Raw genomic sequence first — 22,038 nt, 5'->3', positions numbered from 1 at the left:
AGTTGAGTGGAAGGAAAAAGTGAGGTAGAAAAAGGTGCACAAGCAACCGATATAAGTGCAGCCTTGAAAGGATTGTTAAGAAAAGGCCATTCAAAAATTTGGGGGAGATTCACAAGGAGTGGACTGCTGCTGGAGTCATTGCTTCAAGAGCCACCACACACAGACGTATCCAATACATGGGCTACAAGTGTCATATTCCTTGTGTCAAGCCACTCATGGCCAATAGACAACGCCAGAAGTGTCTTACCTGGGCCAAGGAGAAAAAGAACTGGACTGTTGTCAGTGGTCCAAGGTGTTGTTGTCAGATGAAAGTAAATGTTGCATTTCATATGGAAAGCAAGGTCCCAGAGTCTGGAGGAAGAGTGGAGAGGCCACAATCCAAGCTGCTGGAGGTCTAGTGTGAAGTTTCCACAATCAGTGATGGTTTGGGGAGCCATGTCATCTGCTGGTGTAGGTCCACCGTGTTTTATCAAGACCAAAGTCAGCACATCCGTCTACCAGGAAATTTTAGAGCACTTCATGCTTCCCTCTGCCGACAAGCTTTTTTGGAGATGGAAATGTCATTCTCCAGCAGGACTTGGCACCTGTCCACACTGCCAAAAGTACCAATACATGGTTTACAAACAACAGTATCACTGTGCTTGATTGGCAGCAAACTCACCTGACCTTTACCCCATAGAGAATCTATGGGGTATTGTCAAGAGGAAGATGAGAGACACCAGACCCAACAATGCAGACGAGCTGAAGGCTGCTATCAAAGCAACCTGGGCTTCCATAGCACCTCAGCAGCGCTACAGGCTGATCGCCTCCATGCCAGACCGCATTGATGCAGTAATTGATGCAAAAGGAGCCCCGGCCAAGTATTGAGTGCATTTACTGAACATACATTTCAGTAGGCCAACATTTTAAAATCCAAAATCATTTTTCCAGCTGGTGTTATAAAGTATTCTAATTAACTGAGATAATGACTTTTGGGTTCTCATTGGCTGTAAGCCATAATCATCAACAGTAACAGAAATAATCACTTGAAATACATCACTCTGTGTAATGACTCTATACGAGTTTCACTTGTTGTATTGAAGAACTGAAATAAATTAACTTTGTGATGATATTCTGATTTAGTGAGAAGCACCTGTTATTACATTACTTATCCTTAGTTACATCCTGTATTATACTCCAGAGCTGCACTCACTATTCTGCTGGTGCAGTCACTGTGTACATACATTACTGATCCTGAGTTACATCCTGTATTATACCCCAGAGCTGCCATCACTATTCTGCTGGTGCAGTCACTGCGTACATACATTACTGATCCTGAGTTACATCCTGTATTATACCCCAGAGCTGCACTCACTATTCTGCTGGTGCAGTCACTGCGTACATACATTACTGATCCTGAGTTACATCCTGTATTATACCCCAGAGCTGCACTCACTATTCTGCTGGTGCAGACACTGTGCACATAAATAGTCCTCGTATATCGTATGGGGGCAGTTGGACATAAGTTTCCTGGTGAAAAGGTGACATGTCCCAAAATACACATTAGCACGCTTTGTGCAGACCGTGACTAAGCAGAGAAAACACCGGACACAGGGAGGAGGACACAGCCATGTATTTATTCTGTGCCTCTTACATACATAAAAAACACACAGTAATTACAACAATATATACACGGTGACATAAGAACATAAACACTTCTGTCCGATCAGGCGCTTCTCAGATGCAGAGAGATCATCCCCAGGAGCGATCACCGGATCTGCGAGGGGTAGAAGAGAAGAACGTGAGAGTCCAACACATCCACAATATGAGACCTTGTTCCAGAAATCCCCAACATGAAGAGGTTTGCTAGATTTTATCTCCGCTCTCGGATTGCGGTCATTGAACAGAAACCTAATCTGATCATGTGCAGCTGACAGGTTGGCCTCTAGATCGGTACTTACGGTGTACTTATCCCACTTCTTCTCCGGGTCGTAGGGCTCCCACCTGCTTGCTGGGAAGATGTGTTTGTTTTTCTCATACCAGCTACGGAGGACGACTTTCCCAGCATGAGACTGAGGAGAGAAACCAAGGAAGTAGATCATGCGAGTGCGATTCCTGAATACGGGGCTCTATACATATAGGGTCGGACCCTTTGGCACAGTTCGGAGACTTATAGCAGCAATAGGGTTTTCGCATAATTGTATCTGTCACTGTGCAGCCCAAGCTTCCCACATTATCAAATGATGGCACCTCGCTTGGATATTCCGTCGCTATGACTGACCACCACAAATTCCAAAATTAAAGGGGCAACAATAATGAATCAAGTGAATGAGGAACGCCTGCATTTTCCCTGCTAAAGCGGGGGTTCGGTGCAGATATAAACAGTGAGGGGGCCACAAACCTAAAAGGAGAGCCGAGGTCCCTCCATTCTCAGAGATCTAACCAACCCTGTCATAAAGTGTCCTCTCCAGTACAGCAGTTCTTACCTCGTCTTTCTCCACAGTGGCGTCACTCAGCAGGCGGACATCTTCATGCACATCGAAGTTAAACAGGGGCCCTGGGAAGGAATGGAAACACATTACATGTGGACACGATGAAGATGTGAGTGACGCTTAGGATGGCAAACAAGAAGACATTGGACACAGCAGCCAATCAGGGACCCCCACAATCATAAGAAAGTGCCCTGACCGCTTTGTAGTGGATGTAAGGCTGCTGCCAACCCTCTGCCGGCGACATGCATGCTGCTGCGCTGAGCACAGGCTGCCGCCTCTCCTGTGCCTCCACCTGCCTCAGTGGTGGGAGAAGATAGTAACACACAGTATAACTTGTTACTTACCACTTTTACCTCTTGCCTTGGTCACAATAAAATCATAAAAGCTGTGATGCTGGAGAATAAAGAAAAGAGCAGTGAGCTACAGAAATTGTGATAACGCAGGCAGCTCTGCGAAAAGCAAGTGGTTAATAAATCCTGTACATAAGGGTAGGGCTGTAAGAGTTTTTGGAGCTGAAATGGTCTGCCTCAAAAACTCAGCAAAAAGGCTCAGTGTGCACATCGGCTGATGGACACTGGGTGTAACATTTTCCTCTTATACTGATGGAAAGTGAAGTGATAAGGACTCTCCCGCTGTGGGACATTGTAACGGTCAGGGCCAAGGTCACCATATAGACGTGCAGCGGTGCACCAGGCGGCGTCCATACTGAGTGCACTCACGTGTGGGATGATCAGGTCTTCTTTAATGTACATGAGCTGCTCCACTCCTGCCGACCTGGAACAGAAGAGCCAAGTGTTACTAATGGTCTGCGGCATTAGACTCCGATCACTGGGTCTCAGCTGTTATGAGACCACAAGGCCCAGCATGCCCTGAAAGCCACAGTCCGGTGAGATATGTTGGAGTGTGTTAGTGTAAAGACCACTGGTCTGATCTTGCCGGCCCGCGTCTGCTCCTCCACAGACAAGGCTGGGATCCATAAAGAGCAGCCTGTAATCTGTTGATGCTTACCTGAGCTCGCTGAAGTCCTTTCGCAGAATCTCCAGGGCTTTCTGCAGAAACTGCTGCATGGTATTTCCTTTCTTCATCTGAAAATTAAAAAAAAAAAAAAAGTGCATAAATGACCCAGTAACAATCATGCAACCTTATCATGCAATTTAATGTTCTGGTTTCTCATCATTCAAAACCTATTTGCCTGCTGTCACTGAATGGGAACAGTCCTGGCATTATCCAGAGGCTAAAACTTGTATAGACCCCAAGCTGACGACAACTTGTACTTGCTCCATCTGTATCCAGTCTGGACTTCACACTGGTACGTTTTACCTGCACAGACACACTGTAACAAACTCAGGTGTTTTGTGTTGCCCACAACAGTCATTCATATGTCAAAGTCACAGTATATCACAGTCATAGTATATCGCTGGGATATATTATCATTTAAGAATCTATGATGGTCCGACCCTTCAATGGCGCCCCGGTCATATGACTATTGCAGGTAACCAGGTCCGGTAACGTAAACGGACCTGTGCTGCAGTACCGTAAACGGCGGGTGACTAAAGTTCACTGAGCCACCACCCACTGATCATAAAACAATGGCAACTCCAGTTAAAGCTAAGACCTAACCACTAGAGACGGGCGGAGACGAACAGTAAACTGCGGAGTTTGTACCGAACACCTATAGTTCGGGGATGGAACCCAAACACAGACTTCACCAGGAAGTCCGTGTTACTGTTCAGGCTCGGCATGATAGCACAGCAAACACTGCCTCTCATCAGCCGTAAGATTAATACCACCAGTCAAAGCCGCAGATCCCACGCAAATGACAGTGTGAGCCACAACTGGGATCGGAAGTAAAAAGTTTACCTCCGGTCACTGGCGTCAGCTGAAGGGACTTCTGCTCCCACCAGTCTACGCCAGCTGGCGCTAATTACAGCAAGAGCAGGTGACTGATGGGAGTATTCATCAGCCTGTGCTCTAAATAATTTAAAAAAAATTGCGTGGGTTCCCCTGTATTTTTGATAACCAGCCAGGCAAAACTGACAGCTGCAGGCTGCAACCCTCATCTGTCAGTGTTAGCAAGGCTTGTTATCAAGAATACAGGGGTCATCATGCAGTTTTTTAAATTACTTAAATAATTTAAAAAAAAAAAAAACACGGCGTGTGGTCCCCCCATTTCTCATAACTAGCCAAGCTAAAGCTGACAGCTGAGGGCTGGTTGGTAAGGATACGGCTACGGATATTACCCCCCAGCCTAAAAATAGCAGCCAGCAGCTGCCCAGAAAAGGCACTTCTATTAGATGCGCCAATTCTGTCTCTTTGCCCAGCTCTTCTCACTTGCCCTGTAGTAGTATCAAGTGGGGTTCATATTTGTGGGGTTGATGTCACCTTTGTATTGTCAGGTGACATCAATCCCACGGCTTAGTAATGGAGAGTGGTCTATAAGACACTTATCCTTTATTAATCCTATAGTTATATGGTAAATAAAGACACAGCCAAAATAAAGTCCTTTATTTGAAATAAAAACAAAACGCACTTTTCCTTTTTTTTTTTAAAAAAAATAACAAACAGTTATACTGACCAAAACGCCCATTCCATTGAATCCCTCGTCTCCTGCAATAAAACAAAAATAAAAACCATATCCCTCACCTGTTCGTCATTCTGTCCCAGGCCCTAATCCATGTGTGGGGATAAACACTTTTCAACCTAGATGGTGCCAAGATGTGAACGTCCAGGCTGAAAACCACTGGTTAATGAGCTGCTACGAGCGCAGTATCAGTGACTAGCGGTGACGTCATTGGTGTTATTGCCAGTCACTGAGGCTGCATTCCCAGCCAGGCTAAAGAACTGCGGTGCCCTCGGTGAGGTCACTACTACCACAGTGAGAAAAAGTCTCAAGATGCAGTGGTGAGTTCACCGGGAGCAAACCGCTGCACCGTGAGACTTTTTCTCACTGTGCTAGTGGTGATCTCACCGAAGTCACCGCAGTTCTGGGGCCGGCCTGGGAACAGAGCCTCAGTGACCGGCAGTAACCTTGAAGACATCAACGATGGTCACTGAGGCCAAGCTCGCAGCAGCACATTCTCCCGTGGTTTTCAGCCTGAACCGTCGCATCTTGGCACCGTCCAGGTTGAAAAATGTTTATCCCCACACATGGATTACGACGTGGGACAGAACGAAGGACAGGTGAGGGATATGGTTGTTTTTTATTTTATTACAGGAGACGAGGGCTTTAATGGAATGGGCGCTAGGCAAGTATAAATGTGTTTGTTATTTTTAAATAAAAAGCAAAAGTGTGTTTTGCATTTATTTAAAATAAAAGGACTTTATACTTGCTGTATGTTTGTCTACAATACAACTATAGGATTAGTAATGATAGTAATAGATGTGCCTTTTCTGGGGGGCTGCAGGCTGTTATTTTTGGGCTGGGGGGGAGAAGATGGGGACCAATATCTGTGGCCCTTTAACAGCATAAGAATACCAGCCCCCAGCTGTCTACTTTAGCTTGGCTGGTTGTCAAAAATGGGGGGGGACCCCATGCCGTTTTTTTTAACTTATTTATTTAAAAAATGTAAAAACCCTCATGTCATGGATTACGGGGAGGATACCTTTATCATCCCTACCACTCACATCAATTTGTCATGAACTGGGGTTGTTTGGTTGCCCCTGGTTCTTTCTGAAGGGGTTTTATCTATATTCCACTTCCCAGTTCCGGTTTGGAACTTGCAGCTCTCTGGCGCCCCCCTTACCCTCAGGTCAGACCGGGTACTGCACCTAGGATAATTAGTCGCCAGAAAGGCTGCCTTACTTTGTACTGGCTAATGGGCACACTGCAGCGAGGGCGATATAACTACTCCCACTCAGGCGGGAACAATAATCATCAACGCCGCCAGTCGCTACAAAGCCTTCCAACCGCACAGGACAAATCCCACTGCCACCAGCTCAGATTTCTTAATTATTAACGGGTCCGGAGCCAACCCAGATTAGTAGGGTGATTCACTTCAGAGAACGTGACAGTTCGTTATAGAGCAAGGGGAGTCAAAGCTAGTAATTTTATATTTTACTCCAAAAAAGGTAGGCAGTGCTTACAGAAGTATAAAAAGATATTATAAAGAAGACAAGTATCGTTATGTACTGTACAATTACAAATAAAATGGGTTTAAAGTTGAAAAAACACTTACAATTCGTTCAGGTCATTTAATCTCCTGGCTGACCATGTGCTCAGGGGACACATCAAGATGCATAGCACACATCTGTATAGCAGCTAGACCCCGGACAGAAGACACTGGAAGACTGCTGCTTCACTCACTTATTTCTCAGCCTAAAACCAAGGCACTCCCCCCTGTGGTTACCTCACTCAGGGCTGAATCCTCCCCTTTCTTAGAGCTGTGACAAACCATTTTTTATACATAGCTCGCTGTAGGAACCTCGTATACAAAACGACAGAATGATCAGGATGTGCACCACGTTGGGGGGAATCTTTTAAGTGTAAACACGGCGTAGTTACATGACCCGCTTACGGAGAAACCCGCTCCTTGCACTCGTTGGGTTTAGCTCCTAGCTATTTCTGTGAGCTATAGATCTCTCGATGGACATCCGGAATATATAATCCTTATATCTCTAGCCCGAATCGGTGCCAATATACCTAGCTTTACCAGAACAAAGAATCCCATGCTTGCTGTACCAGTTTCAGCCAGTATCAGCTGGGAGGGGGAATGAGGAGTTTTACACAGAGTCTGGCTTTCGCAGCACCAAGCCATAAAAATTCCCGAGGGAGGGGAAATGAGGGGTTTTGGATTACACACGCAGGCATAGTAAACTGCAGCTGAGAGCTCTGTATGTGTAACTGAAGTAATCAAAACTTTCCTATTTCCTGACACCTCAGCATTGCTAAAGCTGACAGCTGAGGGTTGCAGCCCCCAGCTGTCAGTTTTGCCTGGCTGGTTATCAAAAATACAGGGGAATCCACACTTTTTTTTCCAAAATGATTTATATAGAACGCAGGCTGATGGGAGTAGTAGTCCCATCAGCCGACACCAGTGACAGGAGGTAAACCGGTCTCATTATCCGGAGTGATCGGCTTTTACCTTTACTGTTCTGCGGTGTCCAGATCCGTCCCAGTAGCTGAATGTAATCTCGATTTCCTCACCTGTAGAGAGAAGGGAACAGTCAGAATTTACTGTGTTAACGAAAATCACAAAATCTCATGGCGCCCTGTGCTCGCACTCACTCTTGATCTTTTCCTGCTTGCGCTCCCACTCTTGTCTTAGCTCCTCTCGCAGTCGGTTCTCTTCCTCCTGGTGATGGAAAGGTGGGTGAGGAGGTTATCATGAGAGTGACAAACAACTGCCAATATGGATTTTTTATGATGGGCACTAAGGGCTCAGTGCTGCCCTGGAGCAGGTGCTATAACGGCTGGGATCAGAACGCTCAGATCCTGGTCGTTTAACTGACTGTCAGTCAAAAATGACTGACAAGATCATATGGTGTTTTAAACAGGTCACTGGTTTTCTTGGTGACTTGTTCAGGCTCTGGGGTCCCTGATGTATACCTCTTTGGGAAACTTAGAAAAAACAACAGCGGCCTGGTATACTGTGATCCCTTAGAGGAATATTCCCACAATTGAAAGCTATTCCTTATCCTATGGATAGAAGATAAGTCCCCGGCGATCCCAAGTACAAGGCCTACAGAGCTCTGTCTGAATGCTCAGTGTCCGTTCCATTTATTGACTACAGCAGCCACTAATTTCTGGCAGTCCCATAGTCAATGAATGGAGCGGAGGTTTAGCATGACTCCATTGAGACGTGGCTCTGCAGAATCTTCTTCTCAGCATTGCTGGGGGTCCCAGTGGTCACAACCATGGAGATCAGAAAGTGATTATGGAAACATTTTTCGTGAATTTATCGAGGCCTCGAACATCCACTTCAATGGAACATAAAAACTTATGGCTGATGTAATGAAAACCCAAAACAGGGCTGGTCATTAGGGGGTTAAATCCAACTATAGGACTGCAGTATAATGAATAGAGGTTCTGTCGCTACTAGATATTAACTTTCTAGGATATTTTGCCTGCAGCGGTACCCCTCACACAGGAGGGAGTCACCCCTCACCTCCCGATCCCTGTCCGGCAGGAAACTTGTGTCTACATCAGGATTCTTTCCCAGCTTCTTCTTCTTCTTGGGCAGATCTGGAAGGAATGGAAAATGGAAGACCGTGATAATACTGATGACAATAAAAGTTCCTTTAACGCGGCATCCAATAGATGGCAGATTATCAGATATTCTAGATCATCAGACACTATACCTATGTTTATGGTACAGCGGCACAAGTGTCAAGATATCTGGATCATTTACAGATTCTACCTTCTTTTTCGGACTCGTCCTCCTCCATGTAGTCTTCATCCTCTTCCTCGTCTTCCTCATCATCATCGACATTGAATGACAAGCTGGCGATCTTCCTCTTCTGTTCTTTCTTCCTCTCTCGCTCCCTCTGTTTCTCCAGCTTCCTATATAGACAATAAGAGACAACAATCAGTCTACAGATCCCAGGTCACTCAGTGGAGCTCCACTGATGGGATTATAATCTCTGTACAACGCTGTGGATTTGGGTACTGTCACACTCTGCAACTTTCCAACGATCACGACCAGCGATACGACCTGGCCGTGATCGTTGGAAAGTCGTTGTGTGGTCGCTGGAGAGCTGTCACACAGACCGCTCTCCAGCGACCAACGATGCCGAAGGCCCCGGGTAACCAGGGTAAACATCGGGTTACTAAGCGCAGGGCCGCGCTTAGTAACCCGATGTTTACCCTGGTTACCATCGTAAAAGTAAAAAACAAACAAACAGTACATACTCACATTCTGATGTCCGTCAAGTCCCTTGCAGTCTGCTTCCCGCTCTGACTGAGTGCCGCCGTAAAGTGAAAGCAGATCACAGCGGTGACGTCACCGCTGTGCTCTGCTTTTACATTCCGGCCGGGAGTCAGTCAGAGCGGGAAGCAGACTGCAAGGGACCTGACGGACATCAGAATGTGAGTATGTACTTTTACGATGGTAACCAGGGTAAACATCGGGTTACTAAGCGCGGCCCTGATGTTTACCCTGGTTACAAGCGAACGCATCGTTGGATCGGTGTCACACACACCGATCCAACGATGACAGCGGGAGATCCAGCGACGAAAAAGTTCCAAACGATCTGCTACGACGTACGATTCTCAGCAGTGTCCCTGATCGCTGCTGCGTGTCAGACACAGCGATATCGTATGGATATCGCTGGAACATCACGGATCGTACCGTCGTAGCGACAAAAGTGCCACTGTGTGACAGTACCCTTATGTCAGCACTATACAGATAATGCAATCACTCTAGAAATTAATCTTAAAGGCATCAGAAATATAAAATTCCTTTAATACAGCAAAAAAGGTGCCGAATTATCAGATGATCCTTTACTCGGGCTCCTAGTTCACAGCATATTACAGTTCTGTGCCAGATTGTCAGATGCCAGATTACAGGAATTATCTGAGGTTCAGTCCCTTCTACTTACAGCTGCAGATCTTTAAATTGCTCCTTTTTGGCCAGCTGCTTCTCCCGCTCTTTCACCAGGGCCTCCTGTTTAGCTTTCATGTCATTGAGGGTCACCAGACCTGTAGGACAGAAACAAGCCAAATGCGCCAGGTTAAGAGCCTGACTGATCAGGAACAGGCAGACATGTTACACATGCTATGGCACTGCCCTGGATTGTCTGCCTTCTGGACAGTTGTATTGAATCACCTCACCTACTGTATTCTCACCCATCCCTTGTAGATTGTGAGCCTTCGCGGGCAGGGTCCTCTCTCCTACTGTACCAGTTATGACTTGTATTGTTCAAGATTATTGTACTTGTTTTTATTATATATACCCCTCCTCACATGTAAAGCGCCATGGAATAAATGGCGCTATAACAATAAATAATAATAATAATTGAATCGGATTGAATTGGTATATAGGTGTGTCATTCCCAGAGACCCTTTGGTCTGTATATTAGGTTATGTGGAAGAAATAGCAGCGGTATCTATGGTTAAACTGGTATTGCTAGACTGTTATTCATAGCAAGGAAATTGATAGCTCGGTTCTGGATCAGGGAGGAGCCTCCGACTAGAAGAGACTTTCTTACGCAGGCAGACCATATAATTTTATTGGAAAAAAGTATCTATACTAAGAGAAATAAACTAGATGTATTTCAAAAGATTTGGCAGCCATGGATAGAATGGATTTAGAATTGTGGGGAGGATGCATAATGTTATAGATGATGTTCATACTATACAACTGTATTTGAATTGAGGAAGGAATTTCGTATGGGAATTTGGGAAAGCATTAAAGGGGTCTCGAAGGGGGGGATAGGGAGGGAAAAAGGGGGGAGGGAGTTATGTTCATAAAATATATGATTATCTGTGAATAACAGCTTGATGTCATTTGTTATCATTGATTTTCCTTAATAAAAATTTATCTGATTAAAAAACAAAGAGCCTGACTGATCCCTACATGTGCAAAATTCCTTTAATCCGGTACCCAAAGAAAATGATAGGTGCCGGTTTAAAAGATATTGTGGATAATAAGTGAGATCTGGAAGCAGAACCTATAGAGTCTGGAATGACAGACTGAGCAGGGGTCACAAGCCTGTGTACACATAGCCGGCAGAGAATGCTTGGAAAAATATACTGGAAATGTACAGACAATGCAGAGCTCTGTTGCCAGCGATCGGTGCTAGCATTTAACCCCTCCGATGCCACTGTCAGTAGTGGCAGCAGCATAGAGAAGCATCGCACACATCTAGATAAGTTCCTTAAGGGGTCTAGTTTCCAAAATGGTGTCACTTGTTGTGGGTTTCCACTGGTTAGGCACATCAGGGGCTCTCCAAACATGACATGTCATCCGCTAATTATTCCAGCATATTTTACATTCATAAAGTGAAATGGCGCTCCTTCCCTTCCGAGCCCTGCCGTGCGCCCTAACAGTAGATTTCTCCACATATGGGGTAACAGCATGCTCAGGAGAAATTGCACAACAAAATCTATGGTCCATTTTCTCCTGTTACCCTTGTGAAAGTAAAAAACAAAAATTAGGGCTAAAGGAAAATTTTTGTGAAAGAAAAGTAAATGTTTATTTTTTTCTTCCACATTCCATTAATTCCTATGAAGCACCTGAAGGGTTAATAAACTTCTTGAATGTGGTTTTGAGCACCTTGCGGGGTGCAGTTTTTAGAATGGTGTCAGTTTTGGGTATTTTCTGTCATATAGACCCCTCAAAGTCACTTCAAATGTGATGTGGTCCCTAAAAAATTTTTTTTTGACAATGTTGTAAAAATGAGAACTCGCTGGTCAACTTTTAACCCTTCTAACTTACTAACAAAAAAAAAAATTATGTTTCCAAAATTGTGCTGTTGTAAAGTAGACACATGGGAAATGTTGTTTATTAACTATTTTGTGTGACATAACTCTCTGATTTAAAGGCATAAAAATTAAGAGTTTGAAAATTGCAAATTTTCGTTTTTTTAACAAATAAACACAAGTCAGATTGAAGAAATGTTACCACTATCATAAAGTACAATATGTCATGAGAAAATCTCAGAATCAGTGGGATCCGTTGAAGTGTTTAAGAGTTATGACCTCAAAGTGACAGTGGTCAGAATTGTAAAAATTGACCCGGTCAGGAAGGTGAAAACAGACTTCAGGGTGAAGGGGTTAATCCTCTGGTTGGGGAGGACTAATCCTCTCAGTACTCGTCCACACTCACCTACGGTGCTGGACTTCAGCTCGGCCTCCACAGCGTCATAATGTGCAGAGAATTTCTTGTTAATATTTGCTTTCACCACGTTCTCCTGCAGAGGAAAAAAATAACGGAAATTAAAGGTTTTATTCCTTGTTGTCCTCCCGCCATGATGTACACAGCTCAGCTGTACCGTGCCCCGCGCCTTTCTGTGTATGCTGGCGGCATCTGCAACTTTCTAAGTCAGCAAAGTTCAAACTTTTCTTTATAAAACTTTGGATACACCAAGATACGAGCAGGTCTTGAGACCCCCATCAGATGCTGAAAGGAAGGGGCAGATGTACGGACTCAACAGGAAGTCTATGGCTCCATCCACAGGGCGAGGACTTCTACCCCCTCTTCTGATTTACTGGTGGGTGCTCAGGATCCCCGGATCAAAACTACTAAACAGTGACTACAGCATATCCATTCCCTTTAAACAGTCTGCTTGCTGTTAGTGAATGACTACACTATCTTACATCAGGAGGCAGAATCCCCTCCCCCACACACAGCGCTATTTCTGAGGGGAGGATACAATTGTTTACATTCAAACGAGATGGAACCAATTGTGGCAAAGTCTCAGCTGTGAACAAGGCGCAGGCTCCATTCACATCTGTGGTCAAAAGATGGACCCCCGTTATAGGACGGGATGTGACAGCTGTGAACAAGGCGCAGGCTCCATTCACATCTGTGGTCAGAGGATGGACCCCCGTTATAGGATGGACCCTCGTTATAGGACTGTGATGTGACAGCTGTGAACAAGGCGCAGGCTCCATTCACACCTGTGGTCAGAGGATGGACCCCCGTTATAGGATGGACCCTCGTTATAGGACTGTGATGTGACAGCTGTGAACAAGGCGCAGGCTCCATTCACATCTGTGGTCAGAGGATGGACCCCCGTTATAGGACGGACCCCCGTTATAGGATGGACCCCCGTTATAGGACGTGATGTGACAGATCCGTCCCAGAGCCGCGGCTTCTTTATGAACAGCGCTAAGTATCCGAATGTAATCAAGAAGGTTTCCATTGAACATTGCAAGAAAAGCCCACAAAGGAGGGATTCTCAGGACATTTGCAGAACTTTTCTGGCAGAAAAAAGTTGTAAGAGGAGATCTACAATATCTGGGTGTGAAGGAGACTGCTTCCATTCACAGGCAGCAAGCAGAGATGGTGAACGATGGAAAACCCGGCAGCATCGCTGTGTGGATGGCTCTGGAGCCCACACAGGACCACAACCCCCAGTATAACCGGACGGCCGGGCGCCATTACCTCCGCAATCTTCTGCTTCATCTGCTCCAGTTGCTCCCGCTGCTTCTCCCGCTTCTTCATGAGCTGCATGGCTCTCCCGGCCTCGCTGGCCGCCCCCTTGTACTGCGCCATGTCCGGACACCGAGCTGCACCGACACTACGGACCAGAAAACACGAACAGCTGCTGCTACAGCCCGGAGCGTCTAGAGACTACTGACGTCATCAGTCTGCGCGGGCACTAGAGGGAAAACTTGCGGTTTACGTCTGTCTGCGTCACCGGCGCCATCTTGTTGGAGACCAACCTGCTGTAGAAGAGCTACATGAGCAGAATGAGACTTGTAGTTCCACAGCAGTTGGAGAACCTATTCTCTTTCTTACTCATTTTAGATGTTTTAAACTCTGACCTATTATCTGTATAACACTATTGTGTAATCAAAAATGATGCCTGGTTCAAAAAGACAGCAGAACATGACAATTGCTTAGGTTGGTTTCACACTTGTGTACGGAGGGCTGCGTACTTCCTTCTTCCTCCATGACACCACGCCTACGCTCCGCGTCCTGCATACCTATCTTTAACATTGGGCACACAGGGACGTATGCTGTGATGCCTCCGCATGCGCCGAAAGGAACATGTATTGTGCTCTGTATTGAGCACTTTGACCCCCCAGATGCTTCACAGAAGTTTATAACGTAGAGTCGTGAAAATAACCTTCAATATTGTTATCATCATAACTTTTTTTATATTTTTACTTTCCATCCTTAGGGGTTATGCTTGAATCCGTGATCATTTGTTCTGTATACTGTAATACTCTAGTCTTACAGTATCTGGTAGAAGTCGTTGCCTGTGGTTGGGCTTCACATTAGTGCCAACGTGGTAGCATTGTGGTATGTTTAGAAGGCCTCCAGCAGCCATGGCACCCCATGATCAAGTCGCAGGGAGGCGGGCAGGATTGAGCACCTTAATTCCCATTGTCAGTAAATGACAGCGCCATTTAAGGGGTTAACTCCAGCAGTCGCACTTGCTCCTTTCGCCACTGTTGTTGACAGATACTAGCTGTAAAACACAAATGGCACCTGCAGTGTCTGGAGTGGGCTCAGCCTTTGAACCTGCTCCATGGTGTAAAGCATCTATTCGTCATGGAGCGTGAAGGAGTTAAAGCTTCTGGGCTCTGACACAGCATCTGTAACAAGGCACGACCTGCAATGTCCCATTTATGATACTGGTGAGCCCTCCAGACACCAATATTTGGGGGTGGGGGACACTGCCATTTTTGCATCCCTATGTGTACACCCCTAAACACTGCAATGGTTTTCTATTCACTCAGCAATATACACTGTGTGCAGAATTATTAGGCAAGTTGTATTTTAGAGGATTATTTTTATTATTGATCAACAACTATGTTCTCAATCAACCCAAAAGACTCAGAAATATCAAAGCTTAATATTTTTGGAAGTTGGAGTGTTTTTTTTTTTAGATTTGGCTATCTTAGGAGGATATCTGTTTGTGCAGGTAACTATTACTGTGCAGAATTATTAGGCAACTTAATAAAAACCAAATATGTTCCCATCTCACTTGTTTATTTTCACCAGGTAAACCAATATAACTGCACAAAATTTAGAAATAAACATTTCTAACATGCAAAAACAAAACCCCAAAAAATTAGTGACCAATATAGCCACCTTTCTGTATGATGACACTCAGCAGCCTTCCATCCATAGATTCTGTCAGTTGCTTGATCTGTTTACGACCAACATTGCGTGCAGCAGCCACCACAGCCTCCCAGACACTGTTCCGAGAGGTGTACTGTTTTCCCTCACTGTAGATCTCACATTTTATGAGGGACCACAGGTTCTCTATGGGGCTCAGATCAGGTGAACAAGGGGGCCATGTCATTATTTTTTCTTCTTTAGAGACCTTTACTGGCCAGCCACGCTGTGGAGTAGTTGGAGGCATGTGATGGAGCATTGTCCTGCATGAAAATCATGTTTTTCTTGAACGATACCGACATCTTCCTATACCACTGCTTGAAGAAGTTGTCTTCTAGAAACTGGCAGTAGGTCTGGGAGTTGAGCTTCACTCCATCCTCAACCCGAAAAGGTCTCAGCCCATACCAGTACCCCACCTCCACCTTGCTGGCGTCTGAGTCTGAGTGGAGCTCTCTGCCCTTTACTGATCCAGCCTCTGGCCCATCAAGAGTCACTCTCATTTCATCAGTCCATAAAACCTTTGAAAAGTCAGTCTTAAGATATTTCTTGACCCAGTCTTGACATTTTATCTTATGTTTCTTGTTCAAAGGTGGTCGTTTTTCAGCTTTCCTTACCTTGGCCATGTCCCTGAGTAACGCACACCTTGTGCTTTTTGTTACTCCAGTAACGTTGCAGCTCTGAAATATGGCAAAACTGGTGGCAAATGGCATCTTGGCAGCTTCACGCTTGATTTTCCTCTATTCATGGGCAGTTATTTTGCGCCTTTTTTGCCCAACACGCTTCTTCTGACCCTGTTGGCTATTTGCCATGAAAATCTTGATTGTTAAACTTTTAAAGCGTGATCACCGAACAATTTCAAGACTGCTGCATCCCTCTGCAAGACATCTCACAATTTTGGACTTTTCAGAGCCCGTCAAATCTCTCTTCTGACCCATTTTGCCAAAAGAAAGGAAGTTGCCTAATAATTAAGCACACCTTATATAGGGTTTTGATGTCATTAGACAACACCCCTCCTCATTACAGAGATGCACATCACCTGATTTACTTAATTGGTAGTTGGCTCTCAAGCCTGAACCGCGGAGACACCATCACATGTTTCTCAACGCAGTGATCCAGAACACTGCCCCCATCCCTAAAGGGAAATATGCAAATGCATGTAGAGTAGCTGCGGAGACACCATCACGTGTTTCTCAACGCAAGCAGTGTTGGGTGTCTCCGCGGTGTTGGGTGTTTTGGTCTCCCCGAGGTCAATCATCCGTGCCTTTACAGCCTTTTTACTAGGCACTGCTCCTAATAGCCAGTTTCCTACTCCACACTGATGAGGGGCAAAAACCCCGAAACAGCTGTCTGTGGATGGATACCATGCTTGGCATAGGTGGTTTTCCTTTATTGGATGTTTTCCTTTATTGGATGCTGCCCTTCCCGTGGTTGTTCCTTCCCGGGGAAAGACCTGGCTATTCTCTGCTTGCATTGAGAAACACGTGATGGTGTCTCCGCAGCTACTCTACATGCATTTGCATATTTCCCATAAGGGATGGGGGCAGTGTTCTGGATCACTGTGTTGAGAAACACGTGATGGTGTCTCCGCGGTGTTGGGTGTTTTGGTCTCCCCGAGGTCAATCATTCGTGCCTTTACAGCCTTATTAAATATCTACATGACATCTATTCTGATGGTTCTGGCTCTGGATTTAGGCGGGTTTCACATTCGCATATCTGTGCGAAGCGTTTGATGTGCATAGATCCGCATGCGTCTTGCGTACCTATCTTTAACATGGTGTACGTAGGGACATGCGTACGCATGCGTCGTTTCGCGAGGTCCAGCGAACGCAGTATGTTGCATTTTTTGAGGCACCAATTATGCGCAGTTATCCGCATGCGGATGATTGCGGATGAAGTGCGTCAAAACAATGCATTACTGTCTATGGAAACATGCATGTGTTCAATGTGCTTGCGTACTTCGAACTGCGCATGTCCAGGAACTGTTTTGAGACACACCCATTGAGACAAGCCTGGAAATATCGAACGCATGCGCATAAACAACACAAAAGCAGGCAAAAACCCATACAAACAGATGCACACACAGCGTTTTTTTGCCTGTCATGCATAAGCTGATGCAGATAAAAAAGCTTCATAAACATGCGTTTTGGGATGCGTTTGAACATGCAGATGATACGCGGCGCACAGAAACGCTAATGTGAACCTAGCCTTACTGTACTTGGCTGATGAAATGCTTTCCTTTGGGATGTGTGCATAAAAATGGGGCTGCACATGCATGGTCCTTGTGCTGTACGATTTTTTTTCTCGCACCATTGACTTGCATTGGCGAGTGCGATCCAATTCTCGCATCCAATCACAGCATGCTGCTTTTTTTTTTTTCAATCCGATTAGAGGGGAGGAAAAACTCGCAGGTGAGCACTGACTCATTTCATAACATTGGTCAGAGTGCAATACAATATTTTTTTCGCATTGCACTCCTCTGTATTATACGTCAGTGTGAGCGAGCCCTAACCCAAACCTGGTGTGCACAGAAACTTGTGTCCTGGAGTGTACAGCCTAGCAGTTCACTAGAGAAGAAGCTCAGCAGGAGAGATGAAAGAAACATATGATTTTGTAATGGGGAATCCACTGACTGCTCCTCTCAGTCCACCTCTATGGCCACCAGTAGTCATCAGTTTTATACACAAAGACCACAGGACCCAGAATTTCCACAACATTTTAATTGATATTGTTTATGTCAAACACAGTAAATTAATAATATCTACTTGTAAGAAGATCTGTATTTTATAGTAAGGGGGAAGGGGTCAGACAATGCAAAGAAGCCGATAAATAGAGTTTTAGAAGAGAACCAAAGGCTCAAATGAAATTGTACAGACAGCAGTGGAGTAAGCCACATCCGGAAGAAGCAGGACCCTTACATTTAATTGTGGCCACTACAGAACAGGACCCTGTCACCTAATGTTGGCCACCATACAATGGGACCCTTACAATCGTGGACACCACAGAACAGGACCCTTATACCTGATAGTGTAGCGACAATTACAGAACATGATCCTTCAATCCACAGAACAATGCCCTGACACCTAATCGTGGCCACAACAGAATAGTTCTCTGACACTTAATGGCCACCACAGAAAAAGACCCTTATTCCCAATGGTGGTAATCACAAAACAGGATCATTATATCTAATGGTGACCACCAGAGAAAAGCACCCCGACCCTGAATGGTGGCCATCACAGAACAGGACCCTTATATCTGATGGTGGCCACCAGAGGAGCTATGATATAGGGAGCTGAGCATCTTAAGGATCCATATGTAGAGTAGCTGTCTCTACACACAAGATCCATATTGTATTGGGAGGAGTACCATATTGTACCGTGACCACCACAGGAGACGTGTATACTCTACACCGAAAAGGGACAAGATGCAACGTCCGCAGAGAAGACAATATAGGTGACATAGCTTACACAGCTTAGCTGATGAAACAGGTTAGTGGTCAGTGATGACCACCACCCCAAGTGAGGAGGTCCACACACAACAAAGGCTCTATCTCATCATTTAGCCACGTTCACACATTCACTATTTGGTCAGTTACATCAGTATTTGTAGCCAAAATCACAAGTGTGTGATAATATAGAAGTGGTGACGTGTTTCTATTACACTTTTCCTCTGATTGTTCCTCTCCTGATTTCAGCTTACACATACTGAGGTAAAATACTGATAGTGTGAATGTGGCCTTTACTTGTGTTTTCCAGACCCAAGTTTTTTCCGTAAATGATTAAAAATGATTATCAGTAGCCAATGCTTTATGATGATTGCAAATATGGCTACACCTTAGCGTTATGACATAAGGGTGGGACATATGCAAGAAACCCCTACACCGTGAGTCCAGATCTTTACTTTAGGATGACCAATACAGTATACATCTCATAGGGCCCAAAATACAGACTGGCCCAGACAAGAAAAGCAGCCAAAGCCCATAGAAATCAAAGACCTTAGCAACCAGAATCCATAGGAACCATAGTCCATAGCAATCAGAGCTCATAGCTAGCAGAGCCCATAGCAATCCAAGTCCATAGCAACCAGAGCCCATATGAACTCAAGTCCATAGTAACTAAAGCCCATAGCAACTCAAGTCCACAGCTACTGGAGCCCATAGTAACTCAGGTCCATAGCAACCAGAGCCCATAGCAACTGAAGTCCATAGCAATCAGAGCCCAAAGCAACTCAAGTCCATAGTTACCAGAGCCCATAGCAACTCAAGTCCATAGGTACCAGAGCTCATAGCAACTTAAGTCCATAGCAACCAAAGCCCATAGCAACTCAAGTCTATAGCATCCAGAGCTATAGCAACCAGTCCATAGCAATTAAAGCCACTGGAGCCTAAAGCAATCTGAGTCTAAAGCAACTAGACCCCATAGCAACCACCGCCCAAAGGAACCAAAGCCCATAGTAATCAAAGTGATGTTTCAAGCTGGACTAGTTGATATGGTTGTCAGAATGATGGATCTGATCTCGTTAATCTAAAAGGAAATGTCCCGCGGTTGGAATGGATTACTCTCTGCATTGCGCTCACTAATAACAGGAAATACACAAAATAAACGTCACAATCATGGTCTCCTCGGATATTTGTAGTGATGTGTTTCGTGTATTGTGGGCTTATAGTTTTCCTTTTGCCGGAAATGTTAGTGCACCTTTTATTTACACGACAGCAGACACAACTTGCCTCTTGTGCCCATAGCGACCTCTTAGAATGTAGTGTTTGGTTACTATGGGCAAAGTCACAGGACGATCATAGCAACCCATAGCTGCAATACGATTGGCTGTTATGAGCTAGGAGCCTAAAAGGTGATATTTTTTTTTTCTGTTAGTGTATTTCCCACATGGGCTTGTGACCCGTTCACTAATAACTTAAATAAATTAGGAAGATAATAAATTTAGGGTAACTTTTTAAGCCACTTGTTAGAGAAACACTTGAGATGGAGGCCAACGAGGCTTTGGAGGAATAGCGCCGGATTATGGATGTGATATGGAATCCGGTGTCACTGAATGTGTGGAATATGAGAGCGGCTAGCCGTCGTTCTAGCGGCTTGAAAGGAAGGCAACAACATGGGCTCTGGAACGTGCGACTGCGAACGAGCAAACACTAATCTGCTGAAAGGCCTGGCCGGGTAAAGGCGCTCTACGTGTTACCTACTCTACTAATGTTCTGTAGGAGTCTCTCCTGAAGGCACGCTGCTTAGTCCACCTCTTCAGTCTTCATATTAAGACGTCCTCCCGAAAAAAACGGGTCATTGGAAGGAGCTGATTTCCAGTTTTCGCCACCGGAATTTTTTTACATGAAATTTTCTATCCTGAGAATTTAGTCATATGATATCTGTATACATAATAACCTATGATGTAATACGCCTACAGCTGCTCAACGGAGCCCTGCCAATATAGGGAATGTAAGCAAGTGAAATGCAAGCCCATGTCCACCACTATGGCCGACTCTGACATGAACAATTGACCTATGGGACCAGCAAATGATTAAACATTTTAGCCCGGGTTGTGAGGGAATGTGAAAATGCACTGGCAATGTAAACATTTCAACAGGGACTATGTAACCGTATCTGAGAAAAGGACATCGCGGCAGGTTGACGCTCCACCATAGTGTCAGCCCGAGACTTAAAAAGTTAACGTGGAATCGTCAGGATTGAAAAAGGGAAAATGGAAGCTTTAACTATTTGTTCTCACATCCTTCCCCTTGCTATGCCTCCTCCATTTCCAGCGTTATCACAAGCCATGATTCCCCCGACATGCTCGTCTAAACCTTGCGACTGCCCCTGCTTCCATAAAACCCAAGTTGTTTTATCAGTTTTACCTTACTGCTAGCCCACCCCACCCCCCCGCTCCGACAACCCCCTCCCCACGTTCACTGGTCTTCTTCTCCGTAAACGTCATTCTGCTTGCGCTTCATGTTCTCGAAATCAAAGTCTGTTCCAGTCATTCTCTTGTAGATGTCTTTGATGTCGTTGCACGTGGTCTCGAAATGTGTGGTGGCGTCGTAGGAACGGGAGCAGAACACCTGTTATAGAAAGGACAAAAAGCTGATGATGTAAGACAGATGAGTGTCCACATCTCCCAGTACAACACAAAATACCCCGCGTGGGTGGGTCACGTGATGCGGTTTTTTTTTTTTTTTTTTTAGCAAAAATGTTCCCCCTTTAAAGTTAGACTCCTAAAAAATGAAAGGCAAATATTTAATGGGTTCTTTGATCCAGAAGGCTGCTGCATGGAGCTAGTCACATTTGCAATTTGCGGACATGACCGGCACAAGTTTTGACTGGCCAGCTGAACTTAGCCTTAGGCTACTTTCACACTAGCGTTAACTGCAATACGTCGCAAATGCGTCGTTTTGCCGAAAATACGCATCCAGCAAAAGTTCTTGCTGGATACCTTTTTTCCTCATAGACTAACATTAGCGACGCATTTGCGACGCATTGCCAAACGTTGCGTCCGTTTTGCGACGCTTGGGCGTGTGGTAGCGGACCGTCGGGAGCAAAAAACGTTACATGTAACGTTTTTTGCTCCCGATGGTCCGCTTTTTCCGACCACGCATGCGCGGCCGGAACTCCGCCCCCACCTCCCCGCACCTCACAATGGGGCAGCGGATGCGTGGGAAAAATGCATCCGCTGCCCCCGTTGTGCGGCGGAGACCACGCTAGCGTCGGGAACGGCGGCCCGACGCACAGCGACGGGTTGTTCCCGACGCTAGTGTGAAAGTAGCCTTAGGCTTCATTCAAGTTTCACGCCCATGCGCTCTCCTTTATTTTATTTTTTTCACAGAGTCTATGGGG

The 22,038-nt window shown here is 45.3% G+C and overlaps 2 protein-coding genes across 2 annotated transcripts in view; both read right to left on the bottom strand.

Moving 5' to 3' along the window:
• Nucleotides 1-1,596: 1,596 nt before the first annotated feature.
• Nucleotides 1,597-13,787, bottom strand: FAM50A (family with sequence similarity 50 member A). Its single transcript, XM_077284196.1, has 13 exons — nucleotides 13,517-13,787; nucleotides 12,236-12,320; nucleotides 10,008-10,107; nucleotides 8,828-8,970; nucleotides 8,576-8,652; nucleotides 7,696-7,762; nucleotides 7,553-7,614; nucleotides 3,480-3,556; nucleotides 3,191-3,245; nucleotides 2,816-2,864; nucleotides 2,466-2,536; nucleotides 1,941-2,051; nucleotides 1,597-1,756 (listed from the first exon to the last, which is right to left on the bottom strand). Exons 1-13 carry the CDS (start codon nucleotides 13,625-13,627, stop codon nucleotides 1,748-1,750), a joined length of 1,017 nt encoding a protein of 338 aa, XP_077140311.1. The 5' UTR covers nucleotides 13,628-13,787; the 3' UTR covers nucleotides 1,597-1,747.
• Nucleotides 13,788-17,901: 4,114 nt separating this feature from the next.
• Nucleotides 17,902-22,038, bottom strand: part of GDI1 (GDP dissociation inhibitor 1) — a 55,806-nt gene continuing 51,669 nt past the window's right edge. Inside the window, exon 11 of the mRNA XM_077284195.1 lies at nucleotides 17,902-21,266. Coding sequence (XP_077140310.1) covers nucleotides 21,114-21,266 — 153 coding nt within the window. The 3' untranslated portion in view covers nucleotides 17,902-21,113. The remainder of the gene's footprint in view (nucleotides 21,267-22,038) is intronic.

This window comes from Ranitomeya variabilis, chromosome 2 (genome assembly GCF_051348905.1).
Source record: "Ranitomeya variabilis isolate aRanVar5 chromosome 2, aRanVar5.hap1, whole genome shotgun sequence".
NCBI classification, from domain to species: domain Eukaryota; kingdom Metazoa; phylum Chordata; class Amphibia; order Anura; family Dendrobatidae; genus Ranitomeya; species Ranitomeya variabilis.
This window is presented reverse-complemented; position numbering and strand designations above follow the sequence as displayed.

Coding starts and splice junctions, on each gene's coding strand:
- FAM50A (XM_077284196.1), bottom strand. CDS start 13,627: ATGGCGCAGTACAAGGGGGCGGCCAGCGAGGCCGGGAGAGCCATGCAG. Junction 12,321..13,516: donor TGAAGCAGAAGATTGCGGAG/GTAATGGCGCCC, acceptor TTTCCTCTGCAG/GAGAACGTGGTGAAAGCAAA. Junction 2,865..3,190: donor AAGACCTGATCATCCCACAC/GTGAGTGCACTC, acceptor TTTATTCTCCAG/CATCACAGCTTTTATGATTT.